The 18,911-nt window shown below is 38.0% G+C and overlaps 1 protein-coding gene across 5 annotated transcripts in view; it reads right to left on the reverse strand.

Moving 5' to 3' along the window:
- ATRN (attractin) overlaps positions 1-18,911 on the reverse strand; it is a 230,099-nt gene that overhangs the window by 16,174 nt on the left and 195,014 nt on the right. For all 5 annotated transcript variants that reach the window (XR_008912798.1, XM_056802271.1, XM_056802270.1 and 2 more), the window contains exon 27: positions 3,799-3,906. Coding sequence is in view for 4 of the 5 variants with exons in the window: in XM_056802271.1 (XP_056658249.1) it covers positions 3,799-3,906 (108 nt within the window). In the remaining variant the exon portion in view is untranslated. The remainder of the gene's footprint in view (positions 1-3,798; positions 3,907-18,911) is intronic.

An 18,911-nucleotide genomic window follows, 5' to 3' on the forward strand; every position in this document is an offset into this window, starting at 1 on the left:
AAATAAAATAGAAGAAAAGCAGGAAAGTGAAGAATAATCTTTACAACAGTTTTCTCTGATAAAGATCTCAATTCCAGAATACATGGGGGAATTGAGTCAAAGTTATAAGAGTAAGAGCCATTCTCCAATAAATTGTCAAAGCATATGAATATGCAGTTTTCAGAGGAGGAAGTAAAAAATATCAAGTCATTTAAAAAATTCTCTAAATCACCCATAATTAGACACGCAAATTAAAACAACTCTAAGATAGTACCTCACATCCATCAGATTGGTTAAAATGACAAGAAAAAATGACAAATGCAGGAAGGAATGAGGAAAATAGGTAAATTAATGCACCACTGGCAGGGCTGTGAACTAGTCTAATCATTCTGGAAAGCAATTTGGAACTATGTCCAAAAGGTTATTTTATATACCCTTTGACCTAGAAATACTGATACTAGGTCTATATCCACATTGGCAAAGATGTGGCATGTGTGGAGAGCTGGCACTTGGTAAGCTGTTCTGTTCCCCCTCTTCTCAGGACACTTTTTGCATGCCCCACACCTCTGTCCAGCCACCCAAAGCAAGCACCTTTTCCTTCAGCTCTCTTTGGTAATTGGGCTCATAGACAGTTTGAATTTGCTTTCTGGGCACTCAACCTGGAAAAAGATTCATCAATGCTGGACTCTATATCATAATGAGGTCAAAGAAAGAAGAGGACCATATGTACAAAAATATTTGCAGTAGAGCTTTTTTTTTTTTTGTGTGTGGTGACAAAGACCTGAAAATTGGATGCCCATCAACAGGAGAATGGTGATGATAATTTATTGTGTTATAAGAAATATGGTGATTTAAAAGGGACAATTTCAGAAAAATCTGTGAAGATTTTATGAATTGAAGCAAAGTGATTAGAAACAAGAGAATAATTCAAGAGTAATTTATATAAGTAAAAACAATAAAATCAACTGTTAAAGACTTAGTAATTCTGATCAACATAATAACTAACCACAATTTTAAAGGACCCATGATGAAACATGCTATCTATTTCCTCTTAGAGAACTGAAGGACTAAGAGCACAGATAGAATGACATTTTTTCTCTTTTTTTTATTTTGTTGATTTTTCCTCCCCCAAACATGGCTAATGTGGAAATTTGTTTTGCATGGTTATACATATTTTTAATAGGTTTTGTATTTCTTGACTTCTTATTGGGTGGAAGAGGAGCGAGGAGAGAATTTAGAACTGAAAAAAAAAAGAATAAAAAGTCTGCTTTAAAAAAATTAAATAAAATAAGAAAATGGCTTGCCCTGGACTCTTATAAAGCCCAGGAGAAAATATGTGGTTTGTCATTCTTTGATTATTCTTAGTTTTTCTATTCCCCACTTCCCAACCCTGTTTCAACTTCTAAAGCCAAAGAATCTGAGAGTATAGTCCAGGCTTAGGAATCACTTCATAAAAGAAATTCAGGAAGCTCTGCTTTCCTTAGCTAATGATCCAAACTACTCATTTCTTTGGGCAGTATGACTGCTGTTTTCTGTAATGGGATCCCAGCTCTAAGTATGGTATAGTACGAATTGTACTGCTAAGTGACTGGTAGAAAATGTGAATCCATTTAGATAGAAATAGTTAAATGACTTATTGAATAGCTAAATGGATAACTGAAATGTGGAAATATGAGAAAAGGTTTTAGCTTCTTAAATAACCTAGGATCACTGTTTCTCTCATCTACTGAAAAAACACAACAATGCACCTAGGATCATAAATTTAAATCTGGAAAGGACCTGAAAGATGTAGGACAGGGGTTCAATGAATTTTTAAGGGAAAAAAATTACATCTTTATTTTCACTAACATCTAAATAAAAACTTGGCATTTCTTTCCATTATGAATGTAGATAACAAAATATGATTCAAAGAAGGGGTTCATGGACTTTTCAGATTGCCAAAGGGGTCCAGGGCATGAAAAAGTTAAATTTGTAGTCTCAGGGTAGAGAGGCCATGTTTCTTGAACCCAGGAGAGGAGAATCAGTCTCAGCCCTAAACAAAGAGGGTAGAGAAATGCTCTGAATGTGCATTACCCAAATATGTAATACCCAAAGAACACAGTTGCAGGACATCAAGTAAGACAGGCCAGGACCATACAAGGCCATGACAACCCATCAGAAGTACATAGAACCTGGCCCAACAAAAAGGTAGAGGAAGAATTTATTATCTCACATATCAGGGATGTGTAAGTAGAAATCTGTGGAAGAGTTCAGTGAAGGGAGAGGCTATCATGTAAATCTCACTTTCATCTGAGCTGGTTAAAGGTCAGTGGAACAACATTAGATATATACAGAGAATCTGATGCAGAAATACATTTTTTTCAACATGGAAACAGAAGGGAACAGAGAGAGGTAAAAGGGGGGAATAAGAGGGAGGGTAGATTTATGGAGAGATTGCTGTTGTTCAGTTGTTTTCAGTCATGTCTGACTCTTTTTGTGACCTATTTTAGGATTTTCTTTCTAAAGATATTAGAGTGATTTGCCATTTCCTTGTCTAGTTCATTTTATAGCTGAACAAACAGGGTTAAATGATTTGTCCAGGGTCACATGGATATTAATGCTTAGTCCAGAACTTGCCTAACCTATTCTACAACTCACAAGGAATCACTTCTATAACAATCACATAAAATAGTCATTTAGTCTTTGTTCAAATACTTCCAGCAATAGGAACCAGCTAACTTCCCAAGACAGTCCATCCCAATTTTTGACAGCTCTAAGTTTTAGGCAATTTTCCCTTACATATGGTGAAATCTCACTGTCAGGAACTTCTATTATTCCTATGCCCTGTGAGGTCAAAAAGAACAAGTCTAATCCCTCTTTCCATTTGGATACAAGAAGACAATGATCCTATTTCCTGCTGCAATCTCTTCCACATTCTTAGTTCATTAATCTTTGCAAGGTAGTCTTCAGTTGCTTCTATATCCTGTATTAATCAGGACTTGAAATCAGGCATCAGATGTACATGAAAGACATTCACCAAAATGGTGGTCATTAATTTCTCAACACAATTCCTCCCACAATATGAATGAGGGATTAAAAGCAATAGTAATTTGATCTGGACCTTGAGAAGACTTGGCCATGGTGTTGGGGAATAACATATGACTACTTCAGTCGAAAACCTATAAAGTGATAGGGAGTTTTGAAGTAGCAAATAGACACACTCTTGGCGATACAGACCATACTAGGTTTTTTCCCCCCCCTAACAAGCCAAGTCTCAGCCTTTTAGTGCCTCCAATTTTCCCTCTGGATACTTGCCTGAAGAAAACAACTGTCCTCCCAACCCTATGTATCTTAAACAGAAATCTAGCTCAACCTCCACTAAGTGAGAAGGAAACATTACCATTTCTATTTCATTTCTTTGTATACATTGCTTTTCATAATCATTTTTGTGTGGAAAATATTTATTTCTTCACAGAAGACATAGCCAATTACTATTCTGCTCCTTTTCAGACCTCAAAAAATATGATCACGAACAGAAATTGTTTCTATTAGCAGCACTCACAGATATTTCCAAGCAAACGTTCTGCAGTATTAAGCTACAGTCTTTCAGAATGCAAGTGAGAAAACCAAACAAATAGTTTATTCTTTTAAAATCAATAGAACCCAAGATTTAACTGCACACTTTGGAATAATGGAAATTAAGGCAAAACAAGACCTTATATTTTCTGCATTTTGACTTAGAGGAAAAGGAGATAAAGGAATATTGCGATATTGATATTCCCTGTCTTAGGCTTTCCCCAGGCCAAGTAATGCAGTCCACTCTCCAAAATGCCCTCTCACCTTTATGCTTCCTCCAATAAGATCAGGTGGTTCTTCATCTGTTTCCAAGGCAACATTGATGGAAGCAAAGGGACGACTGGCCATCTGCTGCATCTCACGAAGAAGTTGCTAATAAATAAATAAAACACAACGGTATGAATATTGTTGTAAGGATTATAAGATTATAAGATTAGTTTTTCTACAAAGCAGGAGATCCTACAGGACAGAAACAGGGCCAAGATTCCGGAGCTCTGAGAAGGCAGTTCCTGACAGGCAGTTGGCTTCTCTGGAGGAGACAGGGGAGTTACTCTCTGAAGGAGATTTTAAGCTGCCAGGAGACTGGACTTTACCTCAAGCAAGATCATCCTCTGGACTGTGTGGATGAAGCCATTTCTTCCCTTCCTGATCCTGTAAGCTGCTATTGGTTTCTACTGGGACATCTGACAGACCCAAGAGGATATCAGTTCCTTTGGCCATGTTCCTGTTCCTACAAGCTCTCCCCTAATCTTAAGTAGTAATTAAGGAATTAATCAGAACAGTAAAGAAAGTAGTTAGTGGGCTTTAGTACACTGACTTTGGGGGTTAAGTTTAGAGCTTTCCAATTCCCTTCCCTTCCTTCCTTTAGCTTAAATAAACTGTTAGTTTGATATAATTACATGTTCTACCTAGTATTTTAATATAGTTATTTCAATATCATGCTCCACAATTAAGGATGGAGGCAGGGATGGTGGCATGGGTAGAAGAGTAATAAAAGAATGAATGAAAAACAAAGAAATTTCAGCCGAGTATGGTATAGATTTAAAGACATGATTTAATGAATAATATTTTAATTTGCTTGGTAAAAAGCTAATTGATGGCAGAGAAAAGGTCTAAGGAAGTTATCTCCAGATTTGATACCTAGGCTAAGAGAAAACACTATTAGCTTAGTAGTGGATTTCCTCTTTGCCAAAATAGCATCAGAATTAAAGACTATATTAGTGAAAGGGAATGAAAAAATTGGAAAGAACTCTACATAAAGGGCCTAAACCCCACACTAATGCAATGTTGGTAGAACTATAAATTAGTCCAACTGTTCTGGAAAATAATTTGGAATTATGAGCTCATTACTAAGTATATATCCTAAGAAAGTCAAAGACAGAAAGAAAAGTCCCTCATATACTAAAATGTCATAACAATACTTTTTGTGGGAGCAAAAAAATTAAAAATAGAGTTCCCTGTCAATTTGGGAATAGCTGAACAAACTGTGATATGTGAAAGAAATGGCAAGTATGAAATAATCAGAGAAATATGAGGAACATTTGTGTTAACTCATACAAAATATAGCGAAAAGGCAGTTGAACTTAAATTAAATGTAGTGACCAATTTTGGTTCCAGAGAACAGTTGATGAAACACATACTTCCCTCCTGATGGGGAGGGTAGAAGGAGACAAAGGATGCTGAATTTTGAAGTGCTGAGAGAGATGGTGGCTCATCAAATAGATTTTGCTTAATTGTTTTTCTTTTGATACAAAGGAGGGTTCTTGAGGAAATGAATGTATTAACCTGCACCCCGCCCCACCCCCCATCATCCATCAATAAAACTTTTATAAAGGGGAGACAGAGTAATAAAACAAAGATCTTGAGTGTTTATAGAATTTTTGGTAAGAAGACCTTAGACATTACCTAATCTAAATGTTAGACTGATGGGGAAGCTGAGGCTCAGAGAGGTGAGATCATTTGCTCCATGTCATACCAATAAAAGTTAGTTGAGCTGGGATTTGAATCCATCCCTCTGCAGATAAATCTCAGATCTATTTTCCCCACTCCTAACCTCCAGTGGACATCTCTAAGTCAATATGTCAAAAAACAGTCCCCTCCCTTTTAAACTTCCCTATTATTTAGTGGGTATGACCATGTCCTCACTCAGACTCACAACATTAGAGCCATCCTGGATTCTTCATTCACACAAACTGTACACATCCAATCTGTTGTCAAATTTTGTCCTTTCAATCTTCATGGCAGCTCTCCTATATGGTCCCTTATGGTCCCTTCTCTCTACTCACAGAGCCACACCTAGAGGGTGAAGGTTCACAACCTCTTGTGCCTGAACTATTGCAATGTTCTTCTGGTTAGTCTCCCCATCTTAAGTCTCTTCCCACTCCAATCTATTCTTCACTCAGCTGCCAAAGTGATCTTAAAGTTCAGGGTTGAACACATCAACCTGTTATTCAAACTCCAATGGCTTTTTATCATCTCCAGGATAAAAAACAAAAAAGCCCTGGTTTTTAAAGTTGTTCCCAATTCATCCCTTTCCTATTTTTCCATTCTTCTTCTTTTTTTAAACATTATTTTATTTTTTCCATTCTTCTATTTTTCTTCCCTAAATGAACTTTAGGACCCAGCACCACTGGCTTCCTCATTCTATCTCCTGACTCTTGGTCTTTTCACTGGCTACCCTCTATGCCTGGAATTCTCTGCCTCACCAGCTCCATCTCTTCTTAGCTTCCTTTCAAGATTCTACTCAAATCCTACCTACCTTTGGAAGAAGCTCTTTCTTAGTCTCTCCCTAACCCCTTCACTGCGGGTTATCTGAAATGCCCTTTCATTTACAGTGTATATCTGGCATGTGGTACTGTTTTACATTTTGATGCCCCCATTAGAATGTGAACTCCTCGAGGGCAAGAACTATGTTTCTGCTTTCTTTATAACCCCAGCATTTAGCACAGGGCCTTGGCATAGAACATTCAACAAATGATGAATGTTGATGAAAGAAATACAAAATCATCACAGAATGGCAGCCAAGGGAACTCTAGGACTAAGGTAATCAGGGAAGTCTTATTGTCAGAGGTCACACTGGAGATGAGACTTGGAAGAAATGAGAGACAACAAAGAGACCAGTTTGGCTGGAATGCAGCATATGTACAGGAATACTGTATATTCAGCCAATTGCTTGTGGAAAGGGTATGTTTACTAGCTGCCCTATGAATCTTCATCTTTTTGGACCCCTAGCCCCAAACTCATTTTCTTGGCTATTATATGTGTTGTTTCCCCTTATTAGAAGGGAGATTTATTGAGGGCAGGGGTTGTCATACTTTTGTGTTTGGATTCTTAGTATTCGCTGTCTCTGGCAACTAGTAAGAACTTAATAAATGCTTATTCATTCAACTGAGACAAAAGCAAAAACAAAAAACCCACAAACCCTAACCATAGAAAATTTTTATGGCCCCAGAGAAAAGCAAGGCACAGAAGTAGAAGGGGGCAGTGAGATCAAAGCAGCTATACATAAACTTCAAAGGAAAATGGGAATTGGTCTCAGGCTCTAAAAGAGCTTAAAAAAGAATTCAAAAACCAAATAAGAGAGGCAGAAGAAAAATGGGGAAGAGAAATGAAAGTAAAACAGCATAAGCTAAATGGAAAAAAGGTACAAAAATTCAATGAAGAGGAGAGTTCCATAAAAAAGTAGAATTGACCAAATGGAAAAGGAGGTTCAAACCCTCACATAAGAAAATCAAAAGAAAATGGAAAGGAGATGATAACATGACACATGATAAGATGTGATAAAGATAAAAGAGAAATTCAAACAAAATATTTTAGAAAAAATCTGAATCAGATCGTTTTCAGCTGGGGGTTAAGAAGGGCTTTGTGAAAGAAATAATACTTAAGTTGGATGAAGTGGAGTGACTTGTTCAATGTCACAAAGATAGGTCAGTTCTCCTATTTCCAACTGCAACGCTCTTTCCATTTTACCATACTATATCTCTGACAATGAGAGATAGACAGTGTTTGATTAAACCACTTTTCCCCTGAAATACTCTCACATATGTCTCTATCTGATACTCTCTAAGGAAGTAAAAGTGAAGTTCTGACAGTGTTTATATTGGACAAATCTATGTCCAGACAGGAACATGGGAAATGGAGTATATCTGGCAAGCAAGGTTCTAAGTGCCAGGTCAGGGATAATGAAGGATCACTTAGCCACAAACTGTTGTGGGGGAAAAAAGAACCTTCCTACTGTATTTTATAACCATCTGCAAAAATAAGACACCAAGAAAAGCATAAAAGTTTTATATATAAAAGGCAGCACAATTTGAGGATGCTGAATGTAGAAAATATGTCAAAATCAGAAATGAGATGAAAATCCACGAAAATAAAAACCTAGCCAGATTTCTGTCCATCAAAGGCAACAAAAGAAGCAAATATCCATGTCTAGATACCGAAGTCTCCTTCAGTTTTATGTGTTCTCTTCCAAAGGATAGATAATTGATTAACAGTAACATTTGTTGTTAAACTATTAAATGTCCCCAAATTGGCTCTAAGCACTGTCTGGCATGTATTCCTTAGCCACAAAGCATCTCCAATTAGCATCTTATTTTTGAAACCAAAAGGAAAGCTGTCAATGAAATTTCAAGCTTTTACAATTAAAACAAAACTGGTAAAGAATTACCATTGAGGCCCTATATACTCTTAGTCATAAGTGAAATCTTCATATAAAGTAGGAAGGAAAAAAGGAAAAACAGAAACCAAGCCCAGCATTAATTCCTGCAGACAAAGGTTTGCTCAACTGAGTTTACTGTTTCTGCCAAGGAGAGACTACTACAATTTTCAGAGGCAGAAATGAAGAACAGATGCTTCAATGGAGAGCCAGGAAAAGGGAGACACATATGAAAGTACAACAGAACTCTGAGCTGATGAGAACTCCCATCAGTGGGAGCTTTTTAAAAAATATATAATTTAAATTTTGGTAATTCACTTTCTTGAGACATATTTCTTCCCTTCATCTAGTAAGTTCCTCAGGCTTCAGCCATGAATTGAACTGAACTTTACAATTGGTAATGTCAATATTCAGCATGGCCCAGTGGTACCTTCAGTATTCTAGGGGCTCCGTGGGAAGGGTGTTTTCTAGGTCTTGCTATAAGGTGAGGGTTGGTTTTACATATTTGCTTGTCTCTCCTGTGCAGGAATGAACCTAGTTTTGGGATTCTAAAGACTTAGCTAAGCCTAGTTCTGGTTCTCCCAAGGCACACCATGGCCTTGGGCAAATCCCTTGCTTTTTTTGGGTCTCAGCTTACCCATGCAAAATAGAATAGTTTAAGATCCCTTTCAGCTTTGACAGTCTTTGATTCTACAAGGAAAAGTCCTTAATACTTATTCCACTAATAACAGTAAAAAATGAGAAATAACTAAAGAAACGGAAGGCCCAGAGGCCCTATGAAAAAACCCACACAGGCATATATGAAGGTACCCATAGACATTTAAACACTTACAAAGAAGAAAATACACAATAACAAATACTATATACCAGTTAAATTCCTGCTGCTGAATGGAATCCTATGAAGAAAACTTTTTATAAAAGTTTTAGTTTGCAAGATCGAAAGGTCAGCAATTTTATCTTTTCTATTGACTTTATTCTTTAACTGGTGCCATTGCCATTCTAGGCATTTTTATCTATTAACCAAAGTAAGATCTCCCCAGGCATCAGGTCTCTGCCAATAGTGGCTGTGACTTATCAACAATTATCAGTTTCCTAATTGGCAATTACTTCAACTTTGATAGAAGAGACATATGAACACTTTGAGTTTATGTTGCAGATGGGAAAATTGGGGCCAAGAGATGGCAGTCATTTCCCTAAGGTTACAAGAGATCTGGTATGGTGTAATAGAGGAATGGGTCTGAATCCCCCCAACCTCCTTATGTCATTCCGAGCAAGTTACTTAACCATTGTAGGGCAAAATGGGAAGGATATAGATACAACCTGATTGCTGCTGTGAGAAAGGCATTGTGTAGGCTTTTAAACACTGTAGAAAGGGCAGGAATCATTTCTAGTAGATGGCAGAGTCAAGATTCAAATTTCAGGTCTTCTAATTTCTCCACTGCTCTTGTCATTATTATATGAGCCTGCTTGCTTTAATTCTACTCATTAGTTGCTAACAAGAAATAGACATCCTTTTTGAATATCAGTGACACTGCTCTTTCCTCTTACCTGCCTTACTGTGTTTTCTGACTTCTTTGCTTGATGATTAGCCATATCATACACCTAAATAGTAGGGGGTACCTCAAAGCTCCATTCTGGCTTCTCTTTTCTCTCTATACTCTCTTGCAGTGATTTCTTTAGCTCCAATGGGTTTAATAATCATCTCTATAAGTGATTCCATCCACAGTCATACATTGTTGTCTCAAGAGCTTAGAGAAAATGTATTTGAATCCTACTGTTCTATTCTCTCTGAGGGAAAGGCCAAGGTTCAACCACTAGTCTCTTGCTGGGAAAATTCCCTTTAGGCAGTAGTCAAATAGAACCAGCCTTAGGAGATCTAATTAGTTACTATTTTGAATCCTTCCCACCCCCTAAGAAAGTTGTTAGAAAAACTTATAGACATTCATAGATGAGCCCAAAGTAATGTGGCCAATTCTCATTAGTGATAATTCCCCTTCCCCCCAAATAAAGCTAAGTTATTGTATTAAATAAAACAATTTACAACATTTTGTCAAGTACTGAGAAATGGAAATTTCAGTAAGAAATTTGACATGAATTAAAGGTCTGAAAAGTCACGGAAAAAAAAGAACTACTATTTTAGGAAACTATCTGCTCTTCTGGTGTACCTAGTCCTCTAAGAAGGTTAGAGGAACATTTTAGTTCTAAGTTTAGTTCTAAAATTCTAAGACCATGATGCAAGTGAGAATTGCTTGGTTCTGAAGCAAATGCCTTTGTAGATCTAACATTAGTTCCAGAAGGCCTAGAATAAAAAATATGAATCCACAGTCACCAGGGCAATTAAACTATCTTCCTCTGAACCAAAGCATTAAAAAGAAATTAGTCTGTCCTAAGGCTGACTTTGGATGAAGCCTCAAAGATGGCTGTAAAACTTAAAAGTAACATAAGGATGGCAGTAAACAAGTTGGCACACAGTGGGGTGGGGGGAACAATGGGAAGAAGAATGACCATTTCAGTAACCATCTTCTTGTGCACCATGTAATATGATTGTACATAAGTACTGTTAAACAGGAAAAATCTAGTCCCTAGAAATGCATCTACAGTAGGAAAGAGGGAGAAACTAGGTGAAACAAGGTTCTTCTACTATCCCTCATTCCTTCTGCCCTTCAATTCTCATCCTTCTGGCCTCTTCACCCTCATACCTTCCTACAAATATCCGAAGATTCTCCTCTACCCATTCCATCCTCTATGTCTATTCATTCCTTTATTTTATCCCACTCCACAAACACTTTCACTTAAGCCCCATCAATTTCCTCATTTTCCCCTAAGTAGCTAATAGCTAATGTTTCTACCTTTCTCATTCTTGTGCAATGTCAGCTGAGACTGTTTCAGTCTCTCTTTGTATTTCCCACATGGAGCTAGCCAAAAGCACACAAGGGTTTGCTGTCTGATTTGCTGGTTGCTCTCAGAGCTTCTCTTTTCCATATCCTGCACAAATCCTCTCCCACTACCCTGGACTCAAGTCCATTAAATACAAAGATCCTGCTATGAGTCCTGCCCTTTAACCTATGATAATATACTTCATTTAAATTGAGAAAAATATTATTGGATATGAAGTCCTGTGCTTCCAACATTATTGATCTGATATTTAATAAATGCCTACTATTTAAATGCAAGGCATTGTGGGGAGATGCAAAGATAAAGAGAATACAATCACTGATATTGAGAATCTTATGGAAGAAGGGAAGAGATGATTAGTAAAATAAGATAATAGAAAATGGTATGTATTATCAGAAAGCTGTCTCTGAGACTTTTAAGAATGTCTAAATGGGAGGACAGTGATGTCAATAATTGGGTAATCAAGAAGAGACATGGAAGTCAGGGGTAGAGGGGAGTAGAAGAAGGTGAAGAGGTTTCCTGTATGGTCCATGGTCCCAGAAAGAGACATCTGTCTGAGGATGAACTTAGCTAGATAATGAGAAACTCATTATCACCAGATTGACTACTGGGTAATGAATTCTTTAGCCACTACAAGAAAAAAAAAATTTTTTTAAGTAGCTCTTAGTCGTGTGGAGCTCTCTTATGTTCCTACAGTGGTGCAAAATGGGGGCAGAAAGGGCTAAGGATCAAACAGTTTTCAGATCATCTGTAACTTAATTATAGAAGTACTCCAAATACTAGATTTTCATGCAATGGCCAATGGTCTGAAATAGTACCAGAAGAATGTAACCTCATCAACAATGACATTCTCTTGACAAACAAAAAGAAAAAAAAATAAGGGACAGGTATATGAAATGAGGGCTCATTGATTTTCCTTTGAGGGGAAACAAAAACGTTGTATAATCAAAAGAATCAGGAAACAGCTCATGGAACATATTGAAATTGTGTCTTGTAGTGCTCCTGATGATGAGCATAATCTAAACCACTGTCATGAAGATAAGTGAACCTTGTAGAACATGAGTAGAGAAATAAATCTTACAATGAACCTGAATCTGGTGAAGGTTTTACAAATTGTCAACATATTTTGATGTTAAGTATTTTTAATTCAAAGGTAGTAAAAAGTAGATTGAAAAATATAAATCAGGACTGAGAAATAAGACTTATAAACTAATCCAAAGATTCATGCCTATATATTGTACATAATTTATTTCAGAAGAGAGACAGAAAATGCCAGCCATGATGTGTACTAAACATATCATAAAAATGGAACTAGCTATATCTTAATGGACAGGAAATGAATGGTTCATGATAGGAATCATATATGAATCAGCTGAGGGTAGTACACTGACCCAAAAGAACAGAGCTACAAATCAACATTAAATTAGAAGAAAGGATAAAGATGATTAGAGGTAACATTGCAAACAAGGGTAAAAACGAAAACTTGACTTATTCAAAAGAGCTGTCATTGCTGTAGAAAAAAATGAGTACTAGAAAGAAAGCAGATAATGAATTTGGCCATCACCAGTTTCTGCAAAAGCCTATCTTCAAACATTTCATTAATAACATGAAGTTAGTGAGTGGAAGGCTCAATGAGTGATATAAAATTAGGAAGCACAGTTACTACTGACAGAAACAGGCTCCAACATACGCTCAACTGAATTCCCCATAAAACACAACTACACAAAATAGGTAAGCAAACCATCAGTGACAGTGCACAAAACCTAAACTTTCATATGGAACTATCTGCTAAAAAAAATGTGCACTTTCAAGTTGGAATGCTTGTAGGAATGTCATAAAGAGATGTTATAGCCTGCTGCTGATCAGTGGTCTCATCAAGCTGTCTAAAAATAATAAGAGGATAATGTTTCAGGGATTGTTTTGGTAAATGGAGGTATATGTTCCCTGATTGTTCACACTGTAAAGTTGCCCCAATTTTACAAAGAAAGTCGCACCCCAAAAGGTTGTCTGGACACCCTGGTATTAGAAGGAATGTATGGTCAATGGACAGTGGACCTAATGTTACCATCTTAGATTTCAATTGTGGGACTCGTTCTATATGTCCCATAGGACCTGCCACTGAAACCATACCCTCTATTGTGGTGTCCCCTGGGAATGACTTTAATATGGATCTGGCTGCCCCTGTATCAATGAGAGTCTTATAATTTTGATCTCCCACTTTGATCCATACATATGGTTCCTGTATCTCTGCCTCACATTGCAAACTAGCTATTGTTTTGTTTGCATGCACAGGTTTCCCACTATTCTCTTGCCCCATGGTTTGTAATGCACATGTATAACTAGTAGATGTTTTAGGTTTTACAGATGATATAGTGTAAACTTCCATCCCCTCTTCAGTTATTCCACTCTCATTCAATCCACTATGATGGACTAGCTCTGTAGAATCTTGGACCACTGCTTTCTGTGAGTTGATAGTTTTGCTCAGAGGAAAGGTTTGTACTTGAAATGATTTCAGTTTGAGAATTTATTGGAAGATGTTTCTCTATCAAAGACTCTTCTGTTTCCAATCCCTTAAATTGTTCTTCAGTCTCTGGTTCAGGGAATAGACAGTCACTGGAAGTTTGGTATTTATCTGTGCTAAACCCATCCCCAGGACTGGTATCTTTGAGTGTTATAAGATTTTTGATACGATCTCCTGAGTAAAAGTCTTTGGCTTTTGGGTTTAAGTTAGTTCTCCTTTCTATCCCCTTTTGATATTTAAATGTATTAATTTTAAGATTCTGTGAAACAATGTCTCTTTTTGCTGCCTTGTCAGAATGGTCTAGATACTTAAGTTGCTGTTTTAAAGATTTGTTAGCCCTGCTTGATTTTCCACTCCCTAGATCCATTCTGCAAGCTAAGAAATTTTCCAAAAAGGTTTTAATCTGTTCCTTGCTTTTCTCCATGCAGTTTTTTGTGCCCATGTGTTGTGAACTGAAAATGTAATGTTTCATGTCGCTATTAGATGTGTAATTTCTCCCTCCATCTCAATTATAGATCTGAGCTTTGTACTTAAGTTGTTTCCCTTGGCATCTTGCCTAATTGTTTCTCCATCACTAAAATTTTAATGTTTTTTGTCTTCTTTTTACCATCTCCCTCTTTGCACTTTATGCTTATGCCCTCATGTTTTCTCCCTGGTGTGAACTTTAGATTACTCCACCCTACTTAGTCTAACAAAAACAGGAATGTCTACACCCATACTTAAGGATTAAGTATTTAGGAGAGATATGTGCTAGCAAATGACAAATCAGAAACAACTGACAGACCCCTGGGCTGTCCTAAGTCAAGCTTAAGCTACCATTGGTACATGTAAGATGCAGGAAAGTGCATCTTATATATTTTGTGTCACTTCCTCTCTCCAACCTCTTTGGTGGTGGAGAGGTGGCTGGCGGAGCGTGCTGAGTGTTTCGGCATCTTGGGTGGTGGCTGCTATTGTCTGGGTTTATCGGTGAGTTTTCCTTGATACCATACTGGAGGAAGCTGAGTAGCCTAGTTCAGGTGAGGCCTCTTTACTGAGCTCTATCAGTGTTTAGGCTGATTCTTTCTCCTTTACCTTTCAAACACTATCCTCTTAAAAAAGCCACTAATCTTCTTTAGGGACTTTGTGGCAGAGGAATTTGAACTTCCCCTAGCACAGGCCAGGCGGGAGAAATCCTATTCCTTTCCCTCTCTCTTCTCCTCAATTCTTTCCCTCTATATTAATTAAACTACCATAAATCCAAGCTGACTTGGGTATTTTATTTGGGATATTCCCTGGTGACCAAGATTAATTTAGATTAGGTCACAACCCTAAAATTATCCTTACATTGGGATACCTCCCCCATTGGTTTCTTTTTTAGTAGATAATGCTAAATCCTGGCTTCATGTGGTATAATGATTATTCCTTGCTACCACCTCTGAATAGTGGGGTTTTGCTCCAGAAGCTATTTCTGCTTCCATGGATTTCAGATCTGGGGTCTCCTGTTCCCTTATCTGCAGTGAGAGCAATACTGCTTGCTATTAGAGTCCTGTCTCCCATAGTTTTTGTTAGTATATACTTTTCCTTCATAATATGAATTTTGACCTTTTCCATCTCTCTTATTTTGTCCCTGTTCATAATGATGTTTCATCGGGCAGTTTCTTACTATGTGTCCCTGATGAGAACATAAAAAACAAATCCTGGTGTCTCTTTGCACCCTCTGTTGACTTTGGGGTGTCTGGCTACACTGAGTGGTCTGTCTGCTAAATGTCTTAATTGTAGCCAGGTTCTTCTTTAGATCTTCCTTCTCCCTTCCTGCTGTACTTTGTTATCATGTAGATAGGTGTCAATGTCCCTAAGTTCATTAAGTGAGATGGTGTCAAACTTAGGGAAATAGTTCCTGAAGAAATTCCTCAAGTGCTTATCATAGTCCTTGAGAAATTGTCTCCTCACGTGTGCCAATGATTCCTGGGAATCAGGGTTAAAGCCCAACAGCCCCTCGATTTGGTCAATGAGGCGATCCATAAATGCACTTGGGTGTTCTTTTTTTTCTTGGGATAACTGGTCAAATTTCCCCATGCATTAGGTCTTTCAGACATTTGTTTCATTCCCTGCAACAGATCCTCATGGCATTTTTTTTTTAGATAAGTCATTGATTTTGGATTAGAAAAATCCAGATCTTCAAAAACTTATGGCCGGCTCATGAGTGAGGAATCTTTTCTAGTTTGTTCAATTAAGTTTTATGTTCCTGATGCATAAAAAGTTCAGATAAAAGAATTTCAACATTCTTAAAGTCTGGTTCATAGAGGCAAAGTGCTCTTTTCAGCTCTTTGATCACAAGATGAGGCTCTGTTAGGAATTTAGGCATACATTTATGTAAAGAATCCAAGTCATGGGTGGTGAATAACTTATGAACCTTTGCATGTAAGATGCCAGAGTTATTAGTGACCTTGGCTACATAGCGCAAAGGCATAATCTTTTGAGCCCTTGATGCATTTACAAGATTGTTAGCAGGTGCATTAGCTGATGCCTTGTTGCTTTGTGCTGTTGTATCATTGGTCCTTTCACTTCCCCCTACTGCCCCTAATAGTGTCCCACTATTACTGCTATCAGTCCCAGAGTCCTTGTTAGTATTCCCAGTGACATCTTCTGTAGTCCCTTTCCCAGTCACCAGGTCCTTCCCCTTTCCCCTGACAAATTTCAGTCAAAATGGGTATTTGTTCAAATAAGATTTCTAATCTATTATCAATTACCAAGGTTTTCACAGGTCTTTTCTGGAAAATCATGTTGGCATCAGCTTTAATGTACAGTAATTTAATGTTGGTCATTGCCATGAACACAACATAGACTTGGGGTATGATTTGCCAGAGATAATTCATATCTAGATAATTCATTGGTATCTGTGTCTAACCCATAGTCATATTGGTTAATGTCGCCAGAACATTATCTAGCATCCCTGCCACTGTATTATATATTATATAGTAACTCCAATAAATGGCAATTACTCCTACCACAGATGACCACAGTGTTAATTGGAATATGCATCCCTTTAGATCTTTCCTAGGCTCTAGCTGTCAGGAGCTAATAGTTAGAAATGGTTGTTGTCCCCACAAGCTTTGCTTCTAGACAGGATCTAAGATGACTAGATCCTATAAGCTTCTCTAGCCCAGCCCTTTTTACAATGGAGTTACTGTCACTGTATTCCAACTGTTTCAGAATGGCAGTTGGTGACTGGCTTCTACTCCCTCCACCAGGAATCAAGACATCTTTGATCCTGTGTAGAAATCTCTAGGAAGAGCCAGTGACAATGGCTGCCAGCCTGAGGAGTTACAACTGTCAGTTGGTAATAGTTGGTCACTAAAGCTTTTCTTAAAATGGGGGTTCTTTTAAATCCTGGGGTGCCAGATGTAATGAAGAAGGTTTACAGGTAGTAAAAGAAACAGGATCTAGGAGAGACAGCTGATGTTTAAGATTTGCTCAGAGAGAGGAGAAGAGGTTTGGAGATTCCCCCCCTTCAGTCTTCCCTCCACAGCTATGGCTGCTCTCCCAGATTTGTTCGTCCCTCTCCTCCTCCTCCACTACTAGAGATGAAAATGTTTCTTCTTAGGAAGATGTCTCTCCCCTTGAAGCTGTTCATTCACACTTGATTCAAATTTAGGAAAGGATAACCACTTTAATGTCAATTAATTCAATTAGGGTAATACAAGGGAATGGCTGGCAGGGAAAAGAATGGGAAAGGAAAGTGGCGGGGGGGGGGGAAGGGGGTCCCGTCTCTAACTAACCCCTTTTCCCCTCCCTCCTCAAGTTTGGGGGGAACTTGGGCCTTGGCAGCCTGAGCCCCCTGGGAGATAGTCAGGTTGACTGACCCTAGGTTTGGCCCCTTGGCCACAGTTCTGACCCAGGGCAACAAAAACAGGAGCTGAGGTAAAGTCTGACAGAGACTCCAAATGTCTTTCTCAGATTTCTCTTCAGTAGTCTTTTCAATTGGGAAATGTTGGGGGGAAGGACATCCAGTCACTAGCAGGAAAAATGTGGGTAACCCTCAGGAGAAAGTCTTAACCAGGCCTCTCTCTTCAGCTTCTCAAAACTGAGAGACCAACTGCTCTTCAGAAGGAACCTTCTGACTCCTCAAGATTCCAGCAGCTGGGGGCCCCTCACCTGACGAGGAGAAAACTCTTCCTTTAGTGCCAGTCTCTGTCACAGTATTAACATTAACTAATGCCTTAAAAAAAAAAAAAACTCTTAATTTATATCTTAGAATCAATACTGTGTATTGGTTCCAAAGCAGAAGAGCAGTAAGGGCTTGGCAATGGGGGTTAAGTGACTTGCCCAGGGTCACACAGCTAGGAAGCATCTAAGGCCAGATTTGAACCTAGAATTTCCCATCTCTAGGCCTGGGTCTCAATCCATTTATCTGAGTTTTGTTGCTTAACTGGGGGGCTGATCTTTATCTTTCTTCATTTTGCATTGCATTAGAAAGATTATCTCATAATTATTTGAATGTTCTTGGGCACAAAATAGAGGGTAAGAAAGACTACATTAAACTCAACAGCTATAGCTGACCATTTTATAGTGCCCACAGAAGCATTGGCAAAAGTGAGTCTATTTCAGATATCACACAATGAATAGATTTTTATCCTTTTGTCTTTGAATAAATGCAATGTATAAAAATCACTGGACCAGCTGCAATCAACCCTGATTTTCATTTTTCTCCTTCTGAGTAAGTGTGTCCTCTAAATCTTTGCTTGACAGATAAAGATTTTGTCCTTGGAATGGAAGGCTATGCCTTTGCCTTAGAACACAGTAGTTGGAATAGCAATTCTGAGGCAGAAAAATCCTTTATTCCTTAAGTGGGAAAACCTTCCTGACCCAGAGGTCAAGGTAGATGCTTTCTTTGGTACAGAGTGACCCTCATCAACCTTTCTTTCTCTTCCTTCAAACATGCAAACTAGTGCTTCTAGAATGGTGAGTTCCCAGAAAAAACTTGATTTTTGTTGTTAGAAGCAGCTCAGAGGCCATGTCTCCAGATTTTATCTGTCTCGAAGCTTAATGTTTTTAAAGAAAAGATTTCATACTTTGAAGGTAAAAACTCACTTTTTTTGGAGGTCACAAATTAAAAAAATAAAATAATGTACTTTATTGGCCGAAAGAGGATCCAATCCAAGAGAAGAACTTCATCTCACCCAGGCTGAAAAATAGGACCTAATAGGCAAAAGCTAAAGGAACTAGGGTCATCAAGTCATGAGATGAGCACTGGAGCCACATAAAGATTGCTGCTGAAGAATAGACATTTAGAGGCTAGAAGATGGAGACGTAAGCTAATACAAGGGA

The sequence above is a fragment of the Monodelphis domestica genome, chromosome 6 (assembly GCF_027887165.1).
Source record: "Monodelphis domestica isolate mMonDom1 chromosome 6, mMonDom1.pri, whole genome shotgun sequence".
Taxonomy (NCBI): domain Eukaryota; kingdom Metazoa; phylum Chordata; class Mammalia; order Didelphimorphia; family Didelphidae; genus Monodelphis; species Monodelphis domestica.